General features: G+C 44.7%; 1 protein-coding gene across 2 annotated transcripts; it reads right to left on the bottom strand.

The window, feature by feature from the left end:
• Positions 1-696: 696 nt before the first annotated feature.
• LOC311122862 (phospholysine phosphohistidine inorganic pyrophosphate phosphatase-like) lies at positions 697-24,824 on the bottom strand. Of its 2 annotated transcripts, XR_014612510.1 has the most exons (9): positions 24,613-24,824; positions 22,890-23,077; positions 18,934-19,087; positions 18,660-18,723; positions 18,433-18,525; positions 18,000-18,091; positions 1,312-2,336; positions 989-1,155; positions 697-939 (listed from the first exon to the last, which is right to left on the bottom strand). XR_014612510.1 is itself a non-coding variant. In XM_084197177.1 (7 exons), exons 1-7 carry the CDS (start codon positions 24,807-24,809, stop codon positions 2,240-2,242), a joined length of 885 nt encoding a protein of 294 aa, XP_084053303.1. In that variant the 5' UTR covers positions 24,810-24,824; the 3' UTR covers positions 697-2,239. The 2 variants fall into 2 exon arrangements, 1 of the variants encoding a protein (XP_084053303.1); XM_084197177.1 differs by having other exon boundaries at positions 697-2,336.
• Positions 24,825-25,322: the final 498 nt, after the last annotated feature.

The raw sequence follows: 25,322 nt of genomic DNA, 5'->3' as shown, positions 1-25,322 counted from the left end.
ACTTCCAATGTTGACCATCTCACCCACAGACTCCTCTCACTTCCAATGTTGACCATCTCACCCACAGACTCCTCTCACTTCCAATGTTGACCATCTCACCCACAGACTCCTCTCACTTCCAATGTTGACCATCTCACCCACAGACTCCTCTCACTTCCAATGTTGACCATCTCACCCACAGACTCCTCTCACTTCCAATGTTGACCATCTCACCCACAGACTCCTCTCACTTCCAATGGCTTGTTGCAGTCTAACAAAGAGAGTTGGGATATGAACTCAGCTACAACTCAGGGCCAAGGCTGTGCGCACACACGCACACACACACACACACACACACACACACAACACACACACACACACACAACACACACACTAGGGCTTTGAGCACTTAAAAACAGTCGATGATGACAATGGCTCCCACCAAGATGTGGCAGAACAAAAATGACTACAGAGAAGACAAAAGATGTTCAATATCTCTTGGGAGTGTTCTCCTGTTCTAGAACCCTTCAGAATGTGATTAGTCAAAAAGGTTCTGTCAAGGTTCTGTCCTGCACTTTAACTGTGTCACGGTTGTGTGTACGGACGGGTGTGTTATGAGGACGCTAGCTCTAGTAGCAGATATAGATTCTCTACACACCAGTCCAAGCCACAGCGGCATCTACATGACTACATTACCAGAGGCAGTGAGCCAACGGAGTCCATCAGGAATTTTTATTGTTACAACGTCAACGTCCTGACCTCTACTCTGAATGTTATAAATGCTACATTGTTTCATTATTAGCATAGCAATGAGAAAAATCTACATCCATAGTCATTACGGTAATGCGGTCCCAGTGTGTACACAGAGACCCCTCAGAGCTAGGGTTGCTGACTGATTGATACTCTAGAGCAGTTGACTGTGTAAAACAGAGCTATAGGATGGATTCATTATACTCTACACTGTCTGTCTGTCTGTCTGTCTGTCTGTCTGTCTGTCTGACTGACTGACTGACTGTCTGTCTGTCTGTCTTCTTCGTGTAAAGAGGCCAGACAACTGGCTTTAGGCACCTTCAGGTAAACATGAGGTTATTAACTTACCTAACTAGCTACCCTCTGACCACAAGGTTATTAACTTACCTAACTAGCTACCCTCTGACCACAAGGTTATTAACTTACCTAACTAGCTACCCTCTGACCACGAGGTTATTAACTTACCTAACTAGTTACCCTCTGACCACAAGGTTATTACCTTACCTAACTAGCTACCCTCTGACCACGAGGTTATTAACTTACCTAACTAGCTACCCTCTGACCACAAGGTTATTAACTTACCTAACTAGCTACCCTCTGACCACAAGGTTATTAACTTACCTAACTAGCTACCCTCTGACCACGAGGTTATTAACTTACCTAACTAGCTACCCTCTGACCCAGTATCATCCTGCCTCTCTAAACTGCATAGCTCTCTTGCTCTAGCAAAGACAGGCTACTTGAACTGTTTCTACAGTACCTTCTCTTGCTCTATCTCTTCTAAGAAAGTGTTCTTCTATCTCCTCCATCTTGGCTCCAACATGGCTCTATCTCTTCTAAGACTGTTCTTCTATCTCCTCCATATTGGCTCCAACATGGCTATCTCTCTTATAAGACTGTTCTTCTATCTCCTCCATCTTGGCTCCAACATGGCTCTATCTCTTATAAGACTGTTCTTCTATCTCCTCCATGGCTCTATCTCTTCTAAGACTGTTCTTCTATCTCCTCCATCTTGGCTCCAACACGGCTCTATCTCTTCTAAGACTGTTCTTCTATCTCCTCCATCTTGGCTCCAACATGGCTCTATCTCTTATAAGACTGTTCTTCTATCTCCTCCATGGCTCTATCTCTTATAAGACTGTTCTTCTATCTCCTCCATCTTGGCTCCAACATAGCTCTCTCTCTTATAAGACTGTTCTTCTATCTCCTCCATCTTGGCTCTATCTCTTATAAGACTGTTCTTCCATCTCCTCCATCTTGGCTCTATCTCTTATCTCTATCTCCTCCATCTTGGCTCCAACATGGCTCTATCTCTTATAATACTGTTCTTCTATCTCCTCCATCTTGGCTCCAACATGGCTCTATCTCTTATAAGACTGTTCTTCTATCTCCTCCATGGCTCTCTATGTTAGTGGGTTACTCCCGGTTGTCAGGTCGTACTAGTAGTAGTCAGTGATTGTGTGTGTATGGTGTATTGTGGTGGTGAGGGTGGTTCTTCCTGGTCCTCTCCTCACTGGCCCCGGAGCTTCAGGATGGTATCCACAGCCTCCGCCAGGTTGTCCACATAGCCATCAGCTGTCACTGTGGGGTGCTTCTCATCACTGGGTCTGCAGAGAGAGAGAGAGAGACAGAGAGTGAGCGAGCGAGAAAGAGAGAGCGAGAGAGCGAGAGAGCGAGAGAGCGAGAGAGAGAGAGAGACAGAGAGAGAGAGAGAGAGTGTGAGGTGCTGAATGCAGTGGGGTGCTGAATGCAGTGGGGTGCTGAATGCAGTGGGGTGCTGAATGCAGTGGGGTGCTGAATGCAGTGGGGTGCAGCGGTGAATATTGAGGAGGATGGCCTTGTTAACTCCTGTGTGTCAGTGGGCGGTCTGCACTGTGAGATGGAAGGGTTATGTGAGCTGGCCAGCTAATGGCCGGCAGGGTGTTATGTGTGTGTATCTGTGTTTGTGTACAGGGTGTTGTGTGTGTGTGTCTGTGTTATGTGTGTGTGTACAGGGTGTTATGTGTGTGTGTGTACAGGGTGTTATGTGTGTGTGTGTGTACAGGGTGTTATGTGTGTGTGTGTACAGGGTGTTATGTGTGTGTGTACAGGGTGTTATGTGTGTGTGTGTACAGGGTGTTATGTGTGTGTGTGTACAGGGATGTTATGTGTGTGTGTGTACAGGGATGTTATGTGTGTGTGTGTACAGGGTGTTATGTGTGTGTGTGTGTACAGGGTGTTATGTGTGTGTACAGGGTGTTATGTGTGTGTGTGTGTACAGGGTGTTATGTGTGTGTGTGTACAGGGATGTTATGTCTCCTGTGGTTGGATTACTGCCTCAGTCCCTCACCCATCCACCCAGCAGTGGCCTGATGGAGTCCACACACGCTGACACTAAGATACACACACACTGCTAGAAAAGGCTATTGTGTTACCAGCAGTGGTGATGAGGGGACAATTACATCTTCTGTCTCTTCCTGTCCTCCAGTCACCTCTTCTAAAATATGCCCTGGCCTGCCTGCCTGCCTGCCTGCCTGCCCGCCCGCCCGCCTGCCCGCCCGCCTGCCTGCCCGCCCGCCCGCACAGCCTTTGTCATCTGCTCTGCCATGAATAATGTAGGGTAGCCAGGTCAATGTGAGCAGGCAGTATTCAGGACAGAGCAGTTAGTGGTACTGCTGAGGTAATGGGCTGACTGGGCCTGGGGATAGGACTGGGCCTGGGGATAGGACTGGGCCTGGGGATAGGACTGGGCCTGGGGATAGGACTGGGCCTGGGGATAGGACTGGGGATGGGACTGGGCCTGGGGATAGGACTGGGACTGGGGATAGGACTGGGGATAGGACTGGGCCTGGGGATAGGACTGGGACTGGGGATAGGACTGGGGATAGGACTGGGACTGGGGATAGGACTGGGACTGGGGATAGGACTGGGACTGGGGATAGGACTGGGGATAGGACTGGGACTGGGGATAGGACTGGGACTGGGGATAGGAATGGGACTGGGGATAGGACTGGGGATAGGACTGGGACTGGGGATAGGACTGGGACTGGGGATAGGACTGGGGATGGGACTGGGCCTGGGGATAGGACTGGGACTGGGGATAGGACTGGGACTGGGGATAGGACTGGGGATAGGACTGGGACTGGGGATAGGACTGGGGATAGGACTGGGACTGGGGATAGGACTGGGACTGGGGATGGGACTGGGCCTGGGGATAGGACTGGGACTGGGGATAGGACTGGGGATAGGACTGGGACTGGGGATAGGACTGGGGATAGGACTGGGACTGGGGATAGGACTGGGACTGGGGATAGGACTGGGGATGGGACTGGGCCTGGGGATAGGACTGGGACTGGGGATAGGACTGGGACTGGGGATAGGACTGGGGATAGGACTGGGACTGGGGATAGGACTGGGACTGGGGATAGGACTGGGGATGGGACTGGGACTGGGGATAGGACTGGGCCTGGGGATAGGACTGGGACTGGGGATAGGACTGGGACTGGGGATAGGACTGGGGATAGGACTGGGACTGGGGATAGGACTGGGGATAGGACTGGGGATAGGACTGGGCCTGGGGATAGGACTGGGCCTGGGGATAGGACTGGGACTGGGGATAGGACTGGGGATGGGACTGGGCCTGGGGATAGGACTGGGGATAGGACTGGGACTGGAGTTGGGGCTGGGAATAGGACTGGGGCTGGGAATAGGACTGGGGGTAGGACTGGGGATAGGACTGGGCCTGGGGATAGGACTGGGACTGGGGGTAGGACTGGGACTGGGGATAGGACTGGGACTGGGGGTAGGACTGGGACTGGGGATAGGACTGGGGATAGGACTGGGACTGGGGGTAGGACTGGGACTGGGGATAGGACTGGGGATAGGACTGGGACTGGGGATAGGACTGGGGATATGACTGGGCCTGGGGATAGGACTGGGACTGGGGATAGGACTGGGACAGGGGATAGGACTGGGACAGGGGATAGGACTGGGGATAGGACTGGGACTGGGGATAGGACTGGGACTGGGGATAGGACTGGGGATAGGACTGGGCCTGGGGTTGGGGCTGGGGATATGACTGGGACTGGGGATATGACTGGGACTGGGGATATGACTGGGACTGGGGATAGGACTGGGCCAGGGGATAGGACTGGGACTGGGGATAGGACTGGGACTGGGGATAGGACTGGGGATAGGACTGGGCCTGGGGATAGGACTGGGACTGGGGTTGGGGCTGGACCTAGGGCAGGTCCAGATCCAGAACCCAGGCCATAGCCCTCCCTGTCCTTTCAAACCACACAGAAAGCATAGCTCCAGACATGACGCTTGGCATTCAGGCCAAAGTGTTCAATTTTGGTTTCATCAGACCAGAGAATCTTGTTTCTCATGGTCTGAGAGTCCTTTAGGTGCCTTTTGGCAAACTCCAAGCAGGCTGTCATGTGCCTTTTACTGAGGAGTGGCTTCCGTCTGGCCACTCTACCACAAAGGCCTGATTGGTGGAGTGCTGCAGAGATGGTTGTCCTTCTGGAAGGTTTTCCCCATCTCCACAGAAGAACTCTGGAGCTCTGTCAGAGTGACCATCGGGTTCTTGGTCACCTCCCTGACCAAGGCCTTTCTCCCCCGATTGCTCAGTTTGGCCGGGCGGCCAGCTCTAGGAAGAGTCTTGGTGGTTCCAAACTTCTTCCATTTAAGAATGATGGAGGCCACTGTGTTCTTGGGGACCTGCAATGCTGCAGACATTTCTTGGTACCCTTCTCCAGATCTGTGCCTCGACACAATGATGTCTCGGAGCTCTACAGACAATTCCTTCGACCTCATGGCTTGGTTTTTGCTCTGAGATGCACTGTCAACTGTGGGACCTTATATAGACAGGTGTGTGCCTTTCCAAATCATGTCCAATCAATTGAAGTTATCACAGGTGGACTCCAATCAAGTTGTAGAAACATCTCAAGGATGATGATCAATGGAAACAGGATGCACCTGAGCTCAATTTCGAGTCTCATAGCAAAGGGTCTGAATACTTATGTAAATAAGATTTGTTTTATAAATTTGCAAGATTTTCTAAAAACCTGTTTTTGCTTTGGCATTATGGCGTATTGTGTGTAGATCGATGAGGATTTTCTTTCATTTTTTTTTGGTTGTTGTATTTTAACCCCCTTTTTCTCACCAATTTTCGATCTTGTCTCATCGCTGAAACTCCCCAACGGGCTCAGGAGGCGAAGGTCGAGTCACGCGTCCTCCGAAACATAACCCGGAAGCCAACCGCACCAATGTGTCGGAGGAAACACTGTTCAATTGACGACGAGGTCAGCCTGCAGGCGCCCGGCCCCCCCACAAGTTGTTGCTAGAGCACGATGAGCCAAGTATAGCGCCCCCGGCCAAACCCTCCCCTAACCCGGACAAACCCTCCCCTAACCCGGACAAACCCTCCCCTAACCCGGCCAAACCCTCCCCTAACCCGGCCAAACCCTCCCCCCACCCGGCCAAACCTTCCCCTAACCCGGACAACGCTGGGCAAATTGTGCGCCGCCCTATGGGACTCCCGATCACGGCCGGTTGTGATACAGCCCGGGATCGAACCCGGGTCTGTGGTGACGCCTCAAGCACTGATATGCAGTGCCTTAGACCGCTGTGCCACTCGGTCTGTAGTGACGCCTCTAGCGCTGCGATGCAGTGCCTTAGACCGCTGCGCCACTCGGTCTGTAGTGACGCCTCTAGCGCTGCGATGCAGTGCCTTAGACCGCTGCGCCACTCGGTCTGTAGTGACGCCTCTAGCGCTGCGATGCAGTGCCTTAGACCGCTGCGCCACTCGGTCTGTAGTGACGCCTCTAGCGCTGCGGTGCAGTGCCTTAGACCGCTGCGCCACTCGGTCTGTAGTGACGCCTCTAGCGCTGCGATGCAGTGCCTTAGACCGCTGTGCCACTCGGGAGGCCCGTATTTTCATTAATTTAGTCAATTTCAGAATAAGGCTGTAACGTAACAAAATGTGGAAAAAGGGAAGGGGTCTGAATACTTTCCAAATGCACTGTACAAGGCAGCAGTGCCCAACTTCGCCAGGACCCTAAAAGACATCGCCCTCAACCGCAGCGCCAACACCTCACACAGGAGCAACAGATCAACAGACACCCCACCCAGACCAGCGATACACTCTCCTAGACCTGCAGGACCAGATTCTCAGCAGGCTCTGCTCACAATTACTGGCCTGAGGCCAAACCACACGACTAACAACATTGGACACTTTATGGAACACAAAGCCTTCACTATTTCATCCTGGAATATCCAAGGCCTGAGGTCATCTGCCTTCGGCCTAAAGAGCAGGAACCTGGACTTCACCAAAGAAATCAGAAATACAGACATTGTCATCCTACAAGAAACATGGTATAGAGGAGACGGACCCACTGGTTGCCCTCTAGGTTACAGAGAGCTGGTAGTCCCATCCACCAAACTACCAGGTGTGAAACAGGGGGTATGGTTATTTGGTATAGAGCAGACCTAACTCACTCTATTAAATTAATCAAAACAGGCTAGAAATTCAAAAGGAAATTATATCAACAGAGAAATATGTCCTCCTGTGTGCTACCTATATCCCCCCACTAGAATCCCCATACTTTAATGAAGACAGCTTCTCCATCCTAGAGGGGGAAATCAATCACTTCCAGGCCCAGGGGCATGTACTAGTCTGTGGCGACCTAAATGCCAGAACTGGACAAGAACCTGACACCCTCAGCACACAGGGGGACAAACACCTACCTGGAGGTGACAGCATTCCCTCCCCCATATGCCCCCCTAGGCACAACTACAACAACATAACCAACAAAAACGGGTCACGACTCCTGCAGCTCTGTCGCACGCTGGATCTGTACATAGTCAATGGTAGGCTTCGAGGGGACTCCTACGGTAGGTACACCTCATCCCGTCAGTAGTACTGTAGACTACTTCATCACTGACCCCAACCCAGAGTCTCTCAGAGCGTTCACAGTCAGCCCACTGACACCCCTATCAGACCACAGCAAAATCACAGTCTACTTGAACAGAGCAATACTCAATCATGAGGCATCAAAACCAAAGGAACTGAATAAAATTAAGAAATGCTATAGATGGAAGGAAAGTAGTGTTGAAACCTACCATAAAACAATTAGGCAACAAATTCAATCCCTTTTAGACAACTTCCTGGACAAAACGTTCCACTGTAATAGTGAAGGTGTAAACTTGGCAGTAGAAAACCTAAACTATATATTTGACCTCTCAGCTTCCCTATCAAATCTAAAAACCTCTAACAGAAAACCCGAAGAAAAGTAACAAGTGACAAATGGTTTGATGAAGAAAGAAAAAACCTAAGAAAGAAATTGAGAAACCTATCCAACCAGAAACATAGAGACCCAGAAAACCTGAGCCTACGCCTTCACTATGGTGAATCACTAAAACAATACAGAAATACACTACGGAAAAAGAAGGAACAGCATGTCAGAAATCAGCTCAATGTAATTGAAGAATCCATAGACTCTAACCACTTCTGGGAAAATCGAAACACACTAAACAAACAACACAAGTTAACTATCCAAAACGGAGATGTATGGGTAAACCACTTCTCCAATCTTTTTGGCCCTATAACAAAGAACAAACAGCAAAAACATATACATGATCAAATACAAATCTTAGAATCAACTATTAAAGACTACCAGAACCCACTGGATTCTCCAATTACATTGAATGAACTACAGGACAAAATACAAACCCTCCAACCCAAAAAGGCCTGGGGTGTTGATGGTATCCTACATGAAATGATAAAATAGACCACAAATTCCAATTGGCTATACTTAAACTCTTTAACATCATCCTCAGCTCTGACACCTTCACCAACCAAGGACTGGTCACCCCAATCCACAAAAGTGGAGACAAATTTGACCCCAATAACTACCGTGGGATATGCGTCAACAGCAACCTTGGGAAAATCTTCTGCATTACCATTAACAGCAGACTCTTACATTTCCTCAGTGAAAACAATGTACTGAGGAAATGTCAAATTGGCTTTTTACCAAATTACCGTACGACAGACCATGTATTCACCCTGCACACCCTAATTGACAAACAAACAAACCAAAACAAAGGCAAAGTCTTCTCATGCTTTGTTGACTTCAAAAAAGCTTTTGACTCAATTTGGCATGAGGGTCTGCCATACAAATTGATGGAAAGTGGGGTTGGGGGAAAAACATACAACATTATAAAATCCATGTACACAAACAACAAGTGTGTGATTAAAATTGGCAAAAAACACACACATTTCTTTCCACAGGGCCGGGGGGTGAGACAGGGATGCAGCTTGAGGCCCACCCTCTTCAACATATATATCAATGAATTGGCGAGGGCACTAGAACAGTCTGCAGCACCCGGCCTCACCCTACTAGAATCTGAAGTCAAATGTCTACTGTTTTCTGATGATCTGGTGCATCTGTCCCCAACCAAGGAGGGCCTACAGCAGCACCTAGATCTTCTGCACAGATTCTGTCAGACCTGGGCCCTGACAGTAAATCTCAGTAAGACAAAAATAATGGTGTTCCAAAAAAGGTCCAGTTGCTAGGACCACAAATACAAATTCCATCTAGACACCGTTGCCCTAGAGCACACAAAAAACTATACATACCTCTGCCTAAACATCAGCGCCACAGTTAACTTCCACAAAGCTGTGAACGATTTGAGAGACAAGGCAAGAAGGGCCTTTTACGCCATCAAAAGGAACTAAAATTCGACATACCAATTAGGATCTGGCTAGAAATACTTGAATCAGTTATAGAACCCATTGCCCTTCATAGTTGTGAGGTCTGGGGTCCGCTCACCAACCAAGAATTCACAAAATGGGACAAAACCAAATTTAGACTGCATGCAGAATTCTGGGGAGGGGAGGGAATGGCCGGCAGGGATGTAGAGCATGGCGTTTGCAACACTAGGGTTGTGGGTTTGATTCCCACGGGGGGCCAGTATGAAAAATAAAAAGATAATGTAAGTCGCTCTGGATAAGAGCGTCTGCTAAATGACGTAAATGTAAATGGTTGTCTCACCTAGCTATCTGAAGATGAATATACTAACTACTGGGATATGTGGTTGTCTCACCTAGCTATCTGAAGATGAATATACTAACTACTCTGATATGTGGTTGTCAAAATGTAAGCAAGTCCATACAGCTGCTATGATTCAATATGCTGCAACATAGCTGAAAAGGCTATTCCAGGCGATGGTAGAACAGAGTTCACAGGAGGCTGATACAGAGTTCATCAGATCAGATTGTTCCCATGCTATTTTATTTGATCAACATCAGCAGTCAGATCTCAGAGCTATTTTGATTTCCCAGTGCAAACCTGTTGTACATTAAATTCTCTCTCTCTCTCTCTCTCTCTCTCTCTCTCTCTCTCTCTCTCTCTCTCTCTCTCTCTCTCTCTCTCTCTCTCTCTCTCTCTCTCTCTCTCTCTCTCTCTCTCTCTCTCTCTCTCTCTCTCTCTCTCTCTCTCTCTCTCTCTCTCTCTCTCTCTCTCTCTCTCTCTCTCTCTCTCTCTCTCTCTCTCTCTCTCTCTCTCAGTACATCAGTATATTACATTAGAGGGGTGTAGTCGGCAGGTAGCTTAGTGGTTAAGAGCGTTGTGCCAGTAACCGAAAGGTCGCTGGTTCTAATCCCCGAGCCGACTAGGTGAAAAATCTGTCGATGTGCCCTTGAGCAAGGCACTTAACCCTAATTGCTCCTGTAAATCGCTCTGGATAAGAGCGTCTGCTAAATGACTAAAATGTAGTCACGGTATTCTCCAGACTCCACCATTAGTGCGGTGGCATACGTCTAGTCACATGCTCAGTCAGACTGATGGGAAATGACTACAGACTACAGCTATTGTATTAGGAAATGTTTTTGCGTTACACAAGCTACATATTCTTTGCATAACCCAAAATGTTTCAGTATTGCAGAACCTAAGTATTAAGAATGAAACATATATTATTGGCACCTTTCTGGGAAATGACTTATTTGTCAGGTAAATAGATCTTTATCTCAGAGCAACAAAGGGCTTCTCAAACTCTAACACAGTTCTGTATGTGGTGAGTTTGTGTGTGTGTGTGTGTGTGTGTGTGTGTGTGTGTGTGTGTGTGTGTGTGTGTGTGTGTGTGTGTAGGGCCATTTGTATGCGTGTTAAATTGCGGAACTATTTGGAGCCTTCCGTTTGGGAGATTTACCTGGAGGCGATGGTTCCATGGAAAGCTTACTGTCTAGATGACGGGACCAGCGCCTATAGCCACACTGAGCCGAACACACACCACGGGAAAACACAGCGCTCAGATATGACAGGTCAAATGAAGAATTGGTTGCCAGAACCACGGCCTATTATGAGAATGCAGCCATGTAGTAGTTGGGGTTACCCTTGGATACCAAACATTCCATCCACACAACAAAGTGTCCTCCGCCAACAAGAAAAACATTTATCATCACCAGGAGAAAGACAAAGCATGTGTTTTTTTTCTTCCCATTCATAAATCTAGGACCATAAACATGGCCTTAATTAAACTAAACGGCTTTGGTAATAATTATTCCATAACCCCCAAAAGGAGGACGAGGAGAAGGTCATAAACAGGTCATTAATATCACATCTGGCTGGAGATATAATTAGTACCTTTCATGTCCCTCTGTGTTCTCCCCCCAGTAGGGTACAATACAGGCATTTGAAGCAGACAGCCGTATCGGAAGGCCTGGTAACAGATTTAGGGTGTTACAAGCAGCCATATCGGAAGGCCTGGTAACAGATTTAGGGTGTTACAAGCAGCCGTATCGGAAGGCCTGGTAACAGATTTAGGGTGTTACAATACAGCCGTATCGGAAGGCCTGGTAACAGATTTAGGGTGTTACAAGCAGCCATATTGGAAGGCCTGGTAACAGATTCAGGGTGTTACAAGCAGCCGTATCGGAAGGCCTGGTAACAGATTTAGGGTGTTACAAGCAGCCGTATCTGAAGGCCTGGTAACAGATTCAGGGTGTTACAAGCAGCCATATCGGAAGGTGGGTGGCGCAGTGAGTGGCGCAGTGGTCTAAGGCACTGCATCGCAGTGCTAACTGTGCCACTAGAGATCCTGGTTCGAATCCAGGCTCTGTCGCAGCCGGCCGCGACCGGGAGACTCATGGGCGGCGCACAATTGGCCCAGCGTCGTCCAGGGTAGGGGAGGGAATGGCCGGCAGGGATGTAGCTCAGTTGATAGAGCATGGTGTTTGCAACGCCAGGGTTGTGGGTTCGATTCCCACGGGGGGCCAGTATAAAAAAATATGTATTCACTAACTGTAAGTCGCTCTGGATAAGAGCGTCTGCTAAATGACTAAAATGTAAAAATGTAAAAAATGGTAACAGATTTAGGGTGTTACAATACAGCCATATCGGAAGGCCTGGTAACAGATTCAGGGTGTTAAAAGCAGCCGTATCGGAAGGCCTGGTAACAGATTTAGGGTGTTACAAGCAGCCATATCGGAAGGCCTGGTAACAGATTTAGGGTGTTACAAGCAGCCACATCGGAAGGCCTGGTAACAGATTTAGGGTGTTACAAGCAGCCATATCGGAAGGCCTGGTAACAGATTTAGGGTGTTACAAGCAGCCACATCGGAAGGCCTGGTAACAGATTTAGGGTATTACAGGCAGCCACATCGGAAGGCCTGGTAACAGATTTAGGGTGTTACAAGCAGCCATATCGGAAGGCCTGGTAACAGATTCAGGGTGTTACAAGCAGCCATATTGGAAGGCCTGGTAACAGATTTAGGGTGATACAAGCAGCCACATCGGAAGGCCTGGTAACAGATTTAGGGTGATACAAGCAGCCATATTGGAAGGCCTGGTAACAGATTTAGGGTGTTACAAGCAGCCATATTGGAAGGCCTGGTGGGGAACTACACAGGAGGCCTGAGACAGAGCACTGAGAGAGCAGCGCCTAGTTGACTTGGGCTGGTCCCAGATGGCAGCCTATCCCCTACACAGTGCACTATAAGTACTAGGGTGACATTTGGGACACCTCCTTGGAGACAGCCAGCTGTGTTTTCCCACATCTCGCTGTGGTTTATGGCTGCTCCCTGCTCCCCACAGAGTTTACGGGTCATGCAAGGCTAAATCTCACGTCTCACACTCACAATGAAAAGTAGCAGACAGTGTTTGTGTGAGGCTGAACAGCCACCTGGCCATCAGTTACGTGATGCCACACACACACACCATCGGCCCCCTTTGGCTCAGATCAGTGCCAATCTGTCACCGTGTGTGTGTGTGTGTGAATCTGCAAGCATGTGTGTATGTGTGTGTGAAAATGTGTGTGTGTGTATGTATGTATGTATCTGTGTGAATCTGTGAGCGTATGTGTGTGTGTGTGTGTGTGTGAGTTTGTGTCTGTATGTATGTATATGAATCTGTGTGTGTGTGTGTGTGTGTGTGTGTGTATGTATCTGTGTAAATCTGTGTGTATATGTGTGTATATGAATCTGTGTGTGTGTGTGTGTGTATATTAATCTGTGTGTGTGTGTGTGTGTGTGTATATTAATCTGTGTGTGTGTGTGTGTGTGTGTGTGTGTATGTGTGTATATGAATCTGTGTGTGTGTGTGTGAAACACCCAGTCAGAGCTGTGTTTAACATGCTCAACTTAAACACACAAGATACTATTACTAATACAGCTAATACTATTACTATTACAGCTAATACTATTACTAATACAGCTATTACTATTACTATTACTAATACAGCTAATACTATTACTAATACAGCTAATACTAATACAGCTAATACTATTACTAATACAGCTAATACTATTACTAATACAGCTATTACTATTACAGCTAATACTATTACTAATACAGCTATTACTATTACTAATACAGCTAATACTAATACAGCTAATAATATTACTAATACAGCTAATACTAATACAGCTAATACTATTACTAATACAGCTATTACTATTACAGCTAACACTATTACTAATACAGCTAATACTATTACTAATACAGCTATTACTATTACTAATACAGCTAATACTATTACTAATACAGCTAATACTATTACTAATACAGCTATTACTATTACTAATACAGCTAATACTATTACTATTACTATTACTAATACAGCTAATACTATTACTATTACTAATACAGCTAATAATATTACAGCTAATACTATTACTAATACAGCTAATACTATTACTAATACAGCTAATACTATTACAGCTAATACTATTACTAATACAGCTATTACTATTACTAATACAGCTAATACTATTACTAATACAGCTAATACTATTACTAATACAGCTATTACTATTACTAATACAGCTAATACTATTACTATTACTAATACAGCTAATACTATTACTATTACAGCTAATACTATTACAGCTAATACTATTACTATTACAGCTAATACTATTACTATTACAGCTAATACAATTACTAATACAGCTATTACTATTACAGCTAATACTATTACTAATACAGCTAATACTATTACTAATACAGCTAATACTATTACTAATACAGCTAATACTATTACAGCTAATACTATTACTAATACAGCTAATACTATTACAGCTAATACTAATACAGCTATTACTATTACTATTACAGCTAATACTAATACAGCTATTACTATTAATATTACAGCTAATACTATTACTAATACAGCTATTACTATTACTAATACAGCTAATACTATTACTAATACAGCTAATAATAATACAGCTAATACTATTACTAATACAGCTAATACTATTACTAATACAGCTATTACTATTACAGCTAATACTATTACTAATACAGCTATTACTATTACTAATACAGCTAATACTAATACAGCTAATAATATTACTAATACAGCTAATACTAATACAGCTAATACTATTACTAATACAGCTATTACTATTACAGCTAATACTATTACTAATACAGCTAATACTATTACTAATACAGCTATTACTATTACTAATACAGCTAATACTATTACTAATACAGCTAATACTATTACTAATACAGCTATTACTATTACTAATACAGCTATTACTATTACTAATACAGCTAATACTATTACTATTACTATTACTAATACAGCTAATACTATTACTATTACTAATACAGCTAATAATATTACAGCTAATACTATTACTAATACAGCTAATACTATTACTAATACAGCTAATACTATTACAGCTAATACTATTACTAATACAGCTATTACTATTACTAATACAGCTAATACTATTACTAATACAGCTAATACTATTACTAATACAGCTATTACTATTACTAATACAGCTAATACTATTACTATTACTAATACAGCTAATACTATTACTATTACTAATACAGCTAATACTATTACAGCTAATACTATTACTATTACAGCTAATACTATTACTATTACAGCTAATACAATTACTAATACAGCTATTACTATTACAGCTAATACTATTACTAATACAGCTAATACTATTACTAATACAGCTAATACTATTACTAATAAAGCTAATACTATTACTAATACAGCTAATACTATTACAGCTAATACTATTGCTAATACAGCTAATACTATTACAGCTAATACTATTACAGCTAATACTATTACTAATACAGCTAATACTATTACTATTACTAATACAGCTAATACTATTACTATTACTAATACAGCTAATACTATTACTAATACAGCTAATACTATTACAGCTAATACTATTACTATTACAGCTAATACTATTACTAATACAGCTAATACTATTACTAATACAGCTATTACTATTACAGCTAATACTATTACTAATACAGCTAATACTATTACAGCTATTACTATTACAGCTAATACTAATACAGCTAATACTATTACAGCTAATACCATTACTATTACTAATACAGCTAATACTATTACAGCTAATACTATTACTATTACAGCTAATACTATTACTATTACAGCTAATACTTTTACTATTACAGCTAATACTATTACTATTACTAATACAGCTAATACTATTACAGCTAATACTATTACAGCTAATACTATTACTAATACAGCTAATACTATTACAGCTAATACTATTACTATTACTAATACAGCTAATACTATTACAGCTAATACTATTACTATTACAGCTAATACTATTACTATTACAGCTAATACTATTACTATTACAGCTAATACTATTACTATTACAGCTAATACTATTACTATTACAGCTAATACTATTACTATTACTAATACAGCTAATACTATTACAGCTAATACTATTACAGCTAATACTATTACTATTACAGCTAATACTATTACTAATACAGCTATTACTATTACAGCTAATACTATTACTAATACAGCTAATACTATTACTAATACAGCTAATACTATTACTAATACAGCTATTACTATTACTATTACAGCTAATACTAATACAGTTAATACTATTACTATTACAGCTAATACTATTACTAATACAGCTAATACTATTACTAATACAGCTAATTCTATTACTAATACAGCTATTACTATTACTATTACAGCTAATACTAATACAGCTAATACTATTACTATTACAGCTAATACTATTACTATTACAGCTAATACTATTACTAATACAGATAATACTATTACTAATACGGCTAATAGGCTACTAGCTATTACTGCTCCCACAAGGGGACTATTAGACCTAGTTAACCCAGTGGAGATGGTGAACCCAGTGGGACTCTTAGACCTAGTTAACCCAGTGGAGATGGTGAACCCAGTGGGACTATTAGACCTAGTTAACCCAGTGGAGATGGTGAACCCAGTGGGACTATTAGACCAACTAACCCAGTGGAGATGGTGAACCCAGTGGGACTCTTAGACCAACTAACCCAGTGGAGATGGTGAACCCAGTGGGACTCTTAGACCTAGTTAACCCAGTGGAGATGGTGAACCCAGTGGGACTCTTAGACCTAGTTAACCCAGTGGAGATGGTGAACCCAGTGGGACTATTAGACCTAGTTAACCCAGTGGAGATGGTGAACCCAGTGGGACTATTAGACCTAGTTAACCCAGTGGAGATGGTGAACCCAGTGGGACTCTTAGACCAACTAATCCAGTGGAGATGGTGAACCCAGTGGGACTATTAGACCTAGTTAACCCAGTGGAGATGGTGAACCCAGTGGGACTATTAGACCTAGTTAACCCAGTGGAGATGGTGAACCCAGTGGGACTCTTAGACCAACTAACCCAGTGGAGATGGTGAACCCAGTGGGACTATTAGACCAACTAACCCAGTGGAGATGGTGAACCCAGTGGGACTCTTAGACCAACTAACCCAGTGGAGATGGTGAACCCAGTGGGACTATTAGACCAACTAACCCAGTGGAGATGGTGAACCCAGTGGGACTATTAGACCTAGTTAACCCAGTGGAGATGGTGAACCCAGTGGGACTATTAGACCAACTAACCCAGTGGGACTATTAGACCTAGTTAACCCAGTGGAGATGGTGAACCCAGTGGGACTCTTAGACCTAGTTAACCCAGTGGAGATGGTGAACCCAGTGGGACTATTAGACCTAGTTAACCCAGTGGAGATAGTGAACTATGTGATGCTTGGCATTCAGGCCAAAGAGTTCAATTTTGGTTTCATCAGACCAGACAATCTTGTTTCTCATGGTCTGAGAGTCTTTAGGTGCCTTTTGGCAAACTCCAAGCGGGCTGTCATGTGCCTTTTACTGAGGAGTGGCTTCCGTCTGGCCACTCTACCATAAAGGCCTGATTGGTGGAGTGCTGCAGAGATGGTTGTCCTTCTGGAAGGTTCTCCCATCTCCACAGAGGAACTCTGGAGCTCTGTCAGAGTGACCATCGGGTTCTTGGTCACCTCCCTGACCAAGGTCCTTCTCCCCCGATTGCTCAGTTTGGCCAGCTCTAGGAAGAGTCTTGGTGGTTCCAAACTTCTTGGGGACCTTCAATGCTGCAGAAATGTTTTGGTACCCTTCCCCAGATCTGTGATTCGACACAATCCTGTCTCGGAGCTCTACAGACAATTCCTTAGAAGTTAGCTCAATGGCGAATCTCCATCGAAAATAGTTTTTAAGTCCTTAGACTTAATCTGTGTCCAGGAAAATGCCCCTAAACATTGAGGTAAAATAGGTGGTCTCCACATGTAGGCCTGTAGTAAAAGTGACAGCTTTGTGCAGTTATTGTGGTGTTAGACCGCCCTCTTGTGGTCGTTGATGGGGTGGGTGGTTTCTGCCTGCATGAATTTCAGTTACGTGAAGCCAAACATACAGATGTCAACATACACAAACACCTACCTGTATTTTCCTGTCCTCACTTGGACACCCTTCATTCCACAGTGTTGGGCCCCGCCCACATCATTCACCAGATCATCACCAATCATCAGAGTCTGACAGACACAGACAAAGAGGATGGCTCAGAATGGTTGAGAGAATCATCATTCCAGGTGAAGCTGGTTGAGAGAATGCCAAGAGTGTGCAAAGCTGTCATCAAGACAAAGGGTGGCTATTTGAAGAATCTCAAATATAAAATAGATTTTGATTTGTTTAACACTTTTGTTTTGGTTACTACATGATTCCATATGTGTTATTTCATAGTTTTGATGTCTTCACTATTATTCTACAATGTAGAAAATAGTAAAAAGAAAAGAAAAACCCTTGAATGAGTAGGTGTTCTAAAACTTTTGACTGGTAGTGTATGTGCTTGGCTTTAAAAAAAAAAAAAACCTACCTGGTGTGACTGAATCCCCATGTCATCTAGAACTTTCTGAAAGAACATGGGGTCTGGCTTCCCAATGACCTCAGCTTCTATATCACAGGCATACTGAGGAGTGAAACACGAAGACAGATCAACAAACAACAGAGATGACTACAAGTTCCCACAAAGGTCTGGGGGGCGATATCAAAGTGCTTTGACTTCCAACTCTCCTACTCTGTGTGTAACATAATAGCACTCACCTCCAGCGCCTTCATGTAAACCCCAACATCCAGTTTCAAGCAGTCATCCTCTTTGTAGTACTTCCTATAAGATGACACAGTGGACCACAGGGTGAAAGTAAAGCTGCAGGAATATATTTCTGAATAAATCAGGCCTTTATTACTGGGTTATTACTACATGATAATAGCATTATTATCAGAGAGAGAGACAGAGAGAGAGACAGAGAGAGAGAGAGAGAGAGAGAGAGAGAGAGAGAGAGAGAGAGAGAGAGAGAGAGAGAGAGAGAGCGCATACCCTCTGCCCAGAGAGAACAGCACTGGTTTCTCCAGCCCCATGAGAACTCTGAAGGCATCGTTGAGGTTCTGGTAGGAGAACTTCTCTGCTGCATCTCCTATGACAACACAGTTTGGGTTGGCCTTCTCAACACTGTCAAACTCAGGGACAACACCTACAACGAACCAAACAAAACACAGTATGCACGATCACTTTGCATAGAAATATTAGACAAAATTCTAAAAACGTTATTGTCCATTAAAGTAACACAGAACGGAAGATGGTCTTGGGCGCTCTGGCTTACATTAAAAGGATAAAAACAGACATAAAAACACAGACATCGAGTCAAGTTCAGCATCTTCTTTAGGATTGTCACTACAGAGGACAAAGCGGATGTATTCAGTCCATTCTTCCATGCGAGCCGTAACTTTAGTCTCCAATAGGGTTTAATATTTTCCCGGTATTTTACTAAAATGTTCCATCCCAAGAGTAAATCCCTTTTCTCCGGGGTAACCCGGTATTTCCAACCGGAAGTGTCTTTCAAAATAATTATGAAGTATATACATAAAGCCTATGTCTGGATTTGAATTGAAAATTCAAGCATGATGCTACCTGAGCTATACATTAAATGTACAATTAAAAGATAAGGTGACCCCCCCGAAAGCCAGATGGAGATGGGTACATTAAAGGCACAGTCTGTCTTTATATTACTGTAGAATAGACCATGCTGCAGCAAATGGCCTACCTGTCACAAGAAACAAAGTGACCATGATGAGATGATAGGTCTACATGCATTGTTACCATGATGAGATGATAGGTCTACATGCATTGTTACCATGATGAGATGATAGGTCTACATGCATTGTTACCATGATGAGATGATAGGTCTACATGCATTGTTACCATTATGAGATGATAGGTCTACATGCATTGTTATCATGGTGAGATGATAGGTCTACATGCATTGTTACCATGGTGAGATGATAGGTCTACATGCATTGTTACCATGATGAGATGATAGGTCTACATGCATTGTTACCATGGTGAGATGATAGGTCTACATGCATTGTTACCATGATGAGATGATAGGTCTACATGCATTGTTACCATGATGAGATGATAGGTCTACATGCATTGTTACCATTATGAGATGATAGGTCTACATGCATTGTTACCATTATGAGATGATAGGTCTACATGCATTGTTATCATGGTGAGATGATAGGTCTACATGCATTGTTACCATGGTGAGATGATAGGTCTACATGCATTGTTACCATGATGAGACGATAGGTGTACATGCATTGTTACCATGATGAGACGATAGGTCTACATGCATTGTTACCATGGTGAGATGATAGGTCTACATGCATTGTTACCATGATGAGATGATAGGTCTACATGCATTGTTACCATGGTGAGATGATAGGTCTACATGCATTGTTACCATGGTGAGATGATAGGTCTACATGCATTGTTACCATGGTGAGATGATAGGTCTACATGCATTGTTACCATGGTGAGATGATAGGTCTACATGCATTGTTACCATGATGAGATGATAGGTCTACATGCATTGTTACCATGGTGAGATGATAGGTCTACATGCATTGTTACCCTGGTGAGATGATAGGTCTACATGCATTGTTACCCTGGTGAGATGATAGGTCTACATGCATTGTTACCATGATGAGATGATAGGTCTACATGCATTGTTACCATGATGAGATGATAGGTCTACATGCATTGTTACCATGATGAGATGATAGGTCTACATGCATTGTTACCATGATGAGATGATAGGTCTACATGCATTGTTACCATGGTGAGATGATAGGTCTACATGCATTGTTACCATGGTGAGATGATAGGTCTACATGCATTGTTACCATGATGAGATGATAGGTCTACATGCATTGTTACCATGGTGAGATGATAGGTCTACATGCATTGTGAACTGCTCTCCATACTGAGATGGGCTGTCTGTCCCCACCCTGAGCGTTGATGATTCATCATGCAGAGGCCATAGAGAAGACAGATTTAGACATTGTATATCATTTAACAGGTCCATTGTCACGCCTTGCTATTCATATAAATCATTTATTATCATTTACCGGTTTCTCGCAGTTATTTATCACGGGAAAAGGGAGTGGTTTTGGGCGGTAAATCCCGGTAAACCGGGTTCCCACCATTCAAACCTAGTCTCCGACCAGACGGCAGCATATGGAAGGATGCAACCCTAGTCTCCGACCAGACGGCAGCACATGGAAGGATGCAACTCTAGTCTCCGACCAGACGGCAGCACATGGAAGGATGCAACCCTAGTCTCCGACCAGACGTCAGCATATGGAAGGATGCAACCCTAGTCTCCGACCGAACGGCAGCATATGGAAGGATGCAACCCTAGTCTCCGACCAGACGGCAGCATATGGAAGGATGCAACCCTAGTCTCCGACCAGACGGCAGCATATGGAAGGATGCAACCCTAGTCTCCGACCAGACGGCAGCATATGGAAGGATGCAACCCTAGTCTCCGACCAGACGGCAGCATATGGAAGGATGCAACCCTAGTCTCCGACCAGACGGCAGCATATGGAAGGATGCAACCCTAGTCTCCGACCAGACGGCAGCATATGGAAGGATGCAACCCTAGTCTCCGACCAGACGGCAGCATATGGAAGGATGCAACCCTAGTCTCCGACCAGACGGCAGCATATGGAAGGATGCAACCCTAGTCTCCGACCAGACGGCAGCATATGGAAGGATGCAACCCTAGTCTCCGACCAGACGGCAGCATATGGAAGGATGCAACCCTAGTCTCCGACCAGACGGCAGCATATGGAAGGATGCAACCCTAGTCTCCGACCAGACGGCAGCATATGGAAGGATGCAACCCTAGTCTCCGACCAGACGGCAGCATATGGAAGGATGCAACCCTAGTCTCCGACCAGACGGTAGCATATGGAAGGATGCAACCCTAGTCTCCGACCAGACGGCAGCATATGGAAGGATGCAACCCTAGTCTCCGACCAGACGGCAGCATATGGAAGGATGCAACCCTAGTCTCCGACCAGACGGCAGCATATGGAAGGATGCAACCCTAGTCTCCGACCAGACGGCAGCATATGGAAGGATGCAACCCTAGTCTCCGACCAGACGGCAGCATATGGAAGGATGCAACCCTAGTCTCCGACCAGACGGCAGCATATGGAAGGATGCAACCCTAGTCTCCGACCAGACGGCAGCATATGGAAGGATGCAACCCTAGTCTCCGACCAGACGGCAGCATATGGAAGGATGCAACCCTAGTCTCCGACCAGACGGCAGCATATGGAAGGATGCAACCCTAGTCTCCGACCAGACGGTAGCATATGGAAGGATGCAACCCTAGTCTCCGACCAGACGGCAGCATATGGAAGGATGCAACCCTAGTCTCCGACCAGACGGCAGCATATGGAAGGATGCAACCCTAGTCTCCGACCAGACGGCAGCATATGGAAGGATGCAGTTGGTGGATGTGACCATTTGTATGTGTATTTATTTGCCAAGGCAGCAGCTACTCTTCCTGGGGTCCAGCAACATGAAGGCAGTTATACAAGACCTGGGCTGCTTTCCTTGTGAGGTTCTGTGTGTAAAGTTATTGTGAGGTTCTGTGTGTAAAGTTCTTGTGAGGTTCTGTGTGTAAAGTTCTTGTGAGGTTCTGTGTGTAAAGCTCTTGGAGTTGTGGCTGTTTGCTGCCGACTAGATCTGTCCTGACTACGTGTGCCAGTTTACTCCTGTTCCTGACTGAGGGGTTCCCATACCGATAGCCTTCACAAAGTCACACAAGGAGGTAGAATCATGAAGAACAAATGACAGGGTTACTTTGAGCCAGGCTGGGTAAGAGTATGTGTGTGTGTGTGTGTATGGAACTTGCGAGCTGTGGAAAGATTTCCTCTTTAAGTACAATAAACCTAATTAACATGATTAATCAATACCATCATAGACCAGCAGGTGAGGTCGTAGACCCCTCTCCTTCAGGACAGCCACGGCAGCCGGGGCTGGGGAGAACACCTCAGACACAGAGATATCAAAGCCCATCCTCTGCAGCTTGGCTACAAACTCCTCCCGTGTGGCCTGGGTCTCGTTGGTACAGAAACGCAGCTGCAGGTCCGACGCCTTTAGCCTTTATGGGAAACGTATTGACATAATCATTTTTACATTCAGCAGACGTTCTTATCCAGAGCGACTTACAGTAAGTGCATTCATGTTAAATTAGCTATGTGAGACCACCACATCCCAGTCATAGTCAGCACATGTTCCTCAGAGTAGTTATCAGCAAAGTCAGTGCTTGTAAGAAAAGACTAGTCGAGTGTAAATTCATTCTTTTTTTTTTGCGCTATGAGATTTAATCAAGATATTTTGATAACCTCATTAATCTCATTAACCAGACACTTCCTTATATGCGCTAGGCAAAGTTAGCCAAGGTGACGAGCTTTGATTACCAGTGGGTTCTAGTTCTTTCTTCCTTTTTATCAAGGATACTTTTTTTCTCCTGCTGGTAGTATGTCCAGGTGTGGGAGTTTACTTTTCTAATAGGTTTGACATTACAACCTTGGTAGACTGCAGAACAGATACTTTTCTAATAGGTTTGACATTACAACCTTGGTAGACTGCAGAACAGATACTTTTCTAATAGGTTTGACATTATAACCTTGGTAGACTGCAGAACAGATGCTTTTCTAATAGGTTTGACATTACAACCTTGGTAGACTGCAGAACAGATGCTTTTCTAATAGGTTTGACATTATAACCTTGGTAGACTGCAGAACAGATGCTTTTCTAATAGGTTTGACATTATAACCTTGGTAGACTGCAGAACAGATGCAGTGAAACCACATTCTCTAGAGATGACTTCATTCTGAACCAAAAACAACCCCAGTAGAGAAATAAATACAAATCCAATCATTAGGCTGCAATGAATCTCTACATGTGTAGTCCGAAAGGACATTCAACTGATCTGCACCATTACACATTGCATTTATTTGCATTTTATTGGATTGTAGAAATAATGTATTCAGTGCTGCAGTGAGTGACAGCTCTGAAGCAATCGTGCCACTCCCCCCTTATCATGTTTGACATTAGGTTACACAGCAGACTGACAACAAAACCAGACTCACCAGAGACTACCCATTCGAAGGTTAACAACATTCAGAACTTAAACTTTACACATGTAATAGAAGTGTACTATAGCTGTCGTAGCGCTGTTAAAAGAGTTTCCTATTTCTGCAGTGTATCATGTGTTCTGCTGCTACATTTCAATATGAATGAATCTAAAAGGCTAATCGTCGCACCCCGTCGTTCCGATGTATAAACCTCATCTTCTCACTTCTCCTACCTACGGAGCCTGGAATTGGATAACCACCTCCTTCACCACTGTCATATAAAACGCCGCACGTCTAAAGACTTCGGATGCAATCTTTCCAACTGGTGTCGGCCATGCCGAAAAAAAGAGTGAAAGCTCAGATTTGGCAAGGAACAGGTGTGCTCGATCCCAGAACCAGAACAACCACACGGACGCTTCACTGCTGGCTGCCGATCGGCCCTAGATTTGCCCGTTCAATATGTTTCCACCCGGACCCACCGTCCCGAAACAGCGTCCGTCCTCTGAATGCCACCGGGCATAGGTCGACGTCTACATAGTAGTCTACCTAGCCTTACCTTTTCACTGCTTCTACGGAGCCTGGAATTGGAGAGCCGCCGTCTTCCCCAGCATCATATAACACGCCGCACATGTCTAAAATCACACCTTTCAGACTTTTGACGGAGTCTTCCCAGTGGGTAGCTGCCATGGCGAAAAAGTGACACAGAGAAACAACTGCTGCTTCGTTCTTCTTCTTCTTCTTCTTCGTCCTCATTTTATGGATTTGGTTGCATCCAACTTTTAGGTGCATACACCGCCACCTACTGTACTGGAGTGTGAGGCCAGTCACGGCCTACCTACATTAAATTATCTTCATTATTCCTGTTCCTCTAAGAAATGGAAATATAGCCCTAGACACCACCACCTACACTCATTAAAAACCCACTACCCCATTCCACTACTTTGACCCTATCTGCTTCTGCACCCTGCCATCGGCCTGGGAGGACGGGACGCCATCGGCCTGGGAGGACGGGACGCCACCCCTCAACACACCCTGTAACGCGTACATTTTACATTTTAGTCATTTAGCAGACGCTCTTATCCAGAGACGACTTACAGTTAGTGAGTGCACACATTTTTATACTGGCCCCTCGTGGGAAAACGAACGCACAACCCTGGCGTTGCAAGCGCCATGCTCTACCAACTGAGCTACAGGGGACTTCTTCTGAAGTTAAATCTTGTTTACCCAAATACATCTCTGCAGCTGCCACCACAACATCTATTCTCT

The sequence above is a fragment of the Coregonus lavaretus genome, assembly GCF_964263955.1.
Source record: "Coregonus lavaretus genome assembly, contig: HAP1_SCAFFOLD_301, whole genome shotgun sequence".
Lineage (NCBI taxonomy): Eukaryota > Metazoa > Chordata > Actinopteri > Salmoniformes > Salmonidae > Coregonus > Coregonus lavaretus.
Note: the sequence above shows the minus strand (reverse complement) of the source record. Positions and strands in the feature narration are given on the sequence as shown.

Bases quoted from the DNA above. Each gene is read 5' to 3' on its own strand.
- LOC311122862 (XM_084197177.1), bottom strand. From the start codon at position 24,809: ATGAGGACGAAGAAGAAGAAGAAGAAGAACGAAGCAGCAGTTGTTTCT. The intron at 18,724-18,933 runs GTATGCGCTCTC...GTCATCTTATAG, and splicing joins CTGTTCTCTCTGGGCAGAGG to GAAGTACTACAAAGAGGATG. The intron at 2,337-17,999 runs GTAGGTGTTTGT...CTCTCTCTGCAG, and splicing joins GTGAGGACAGGAAAATACAG to ACCCAGTGATGAGAAGCACC.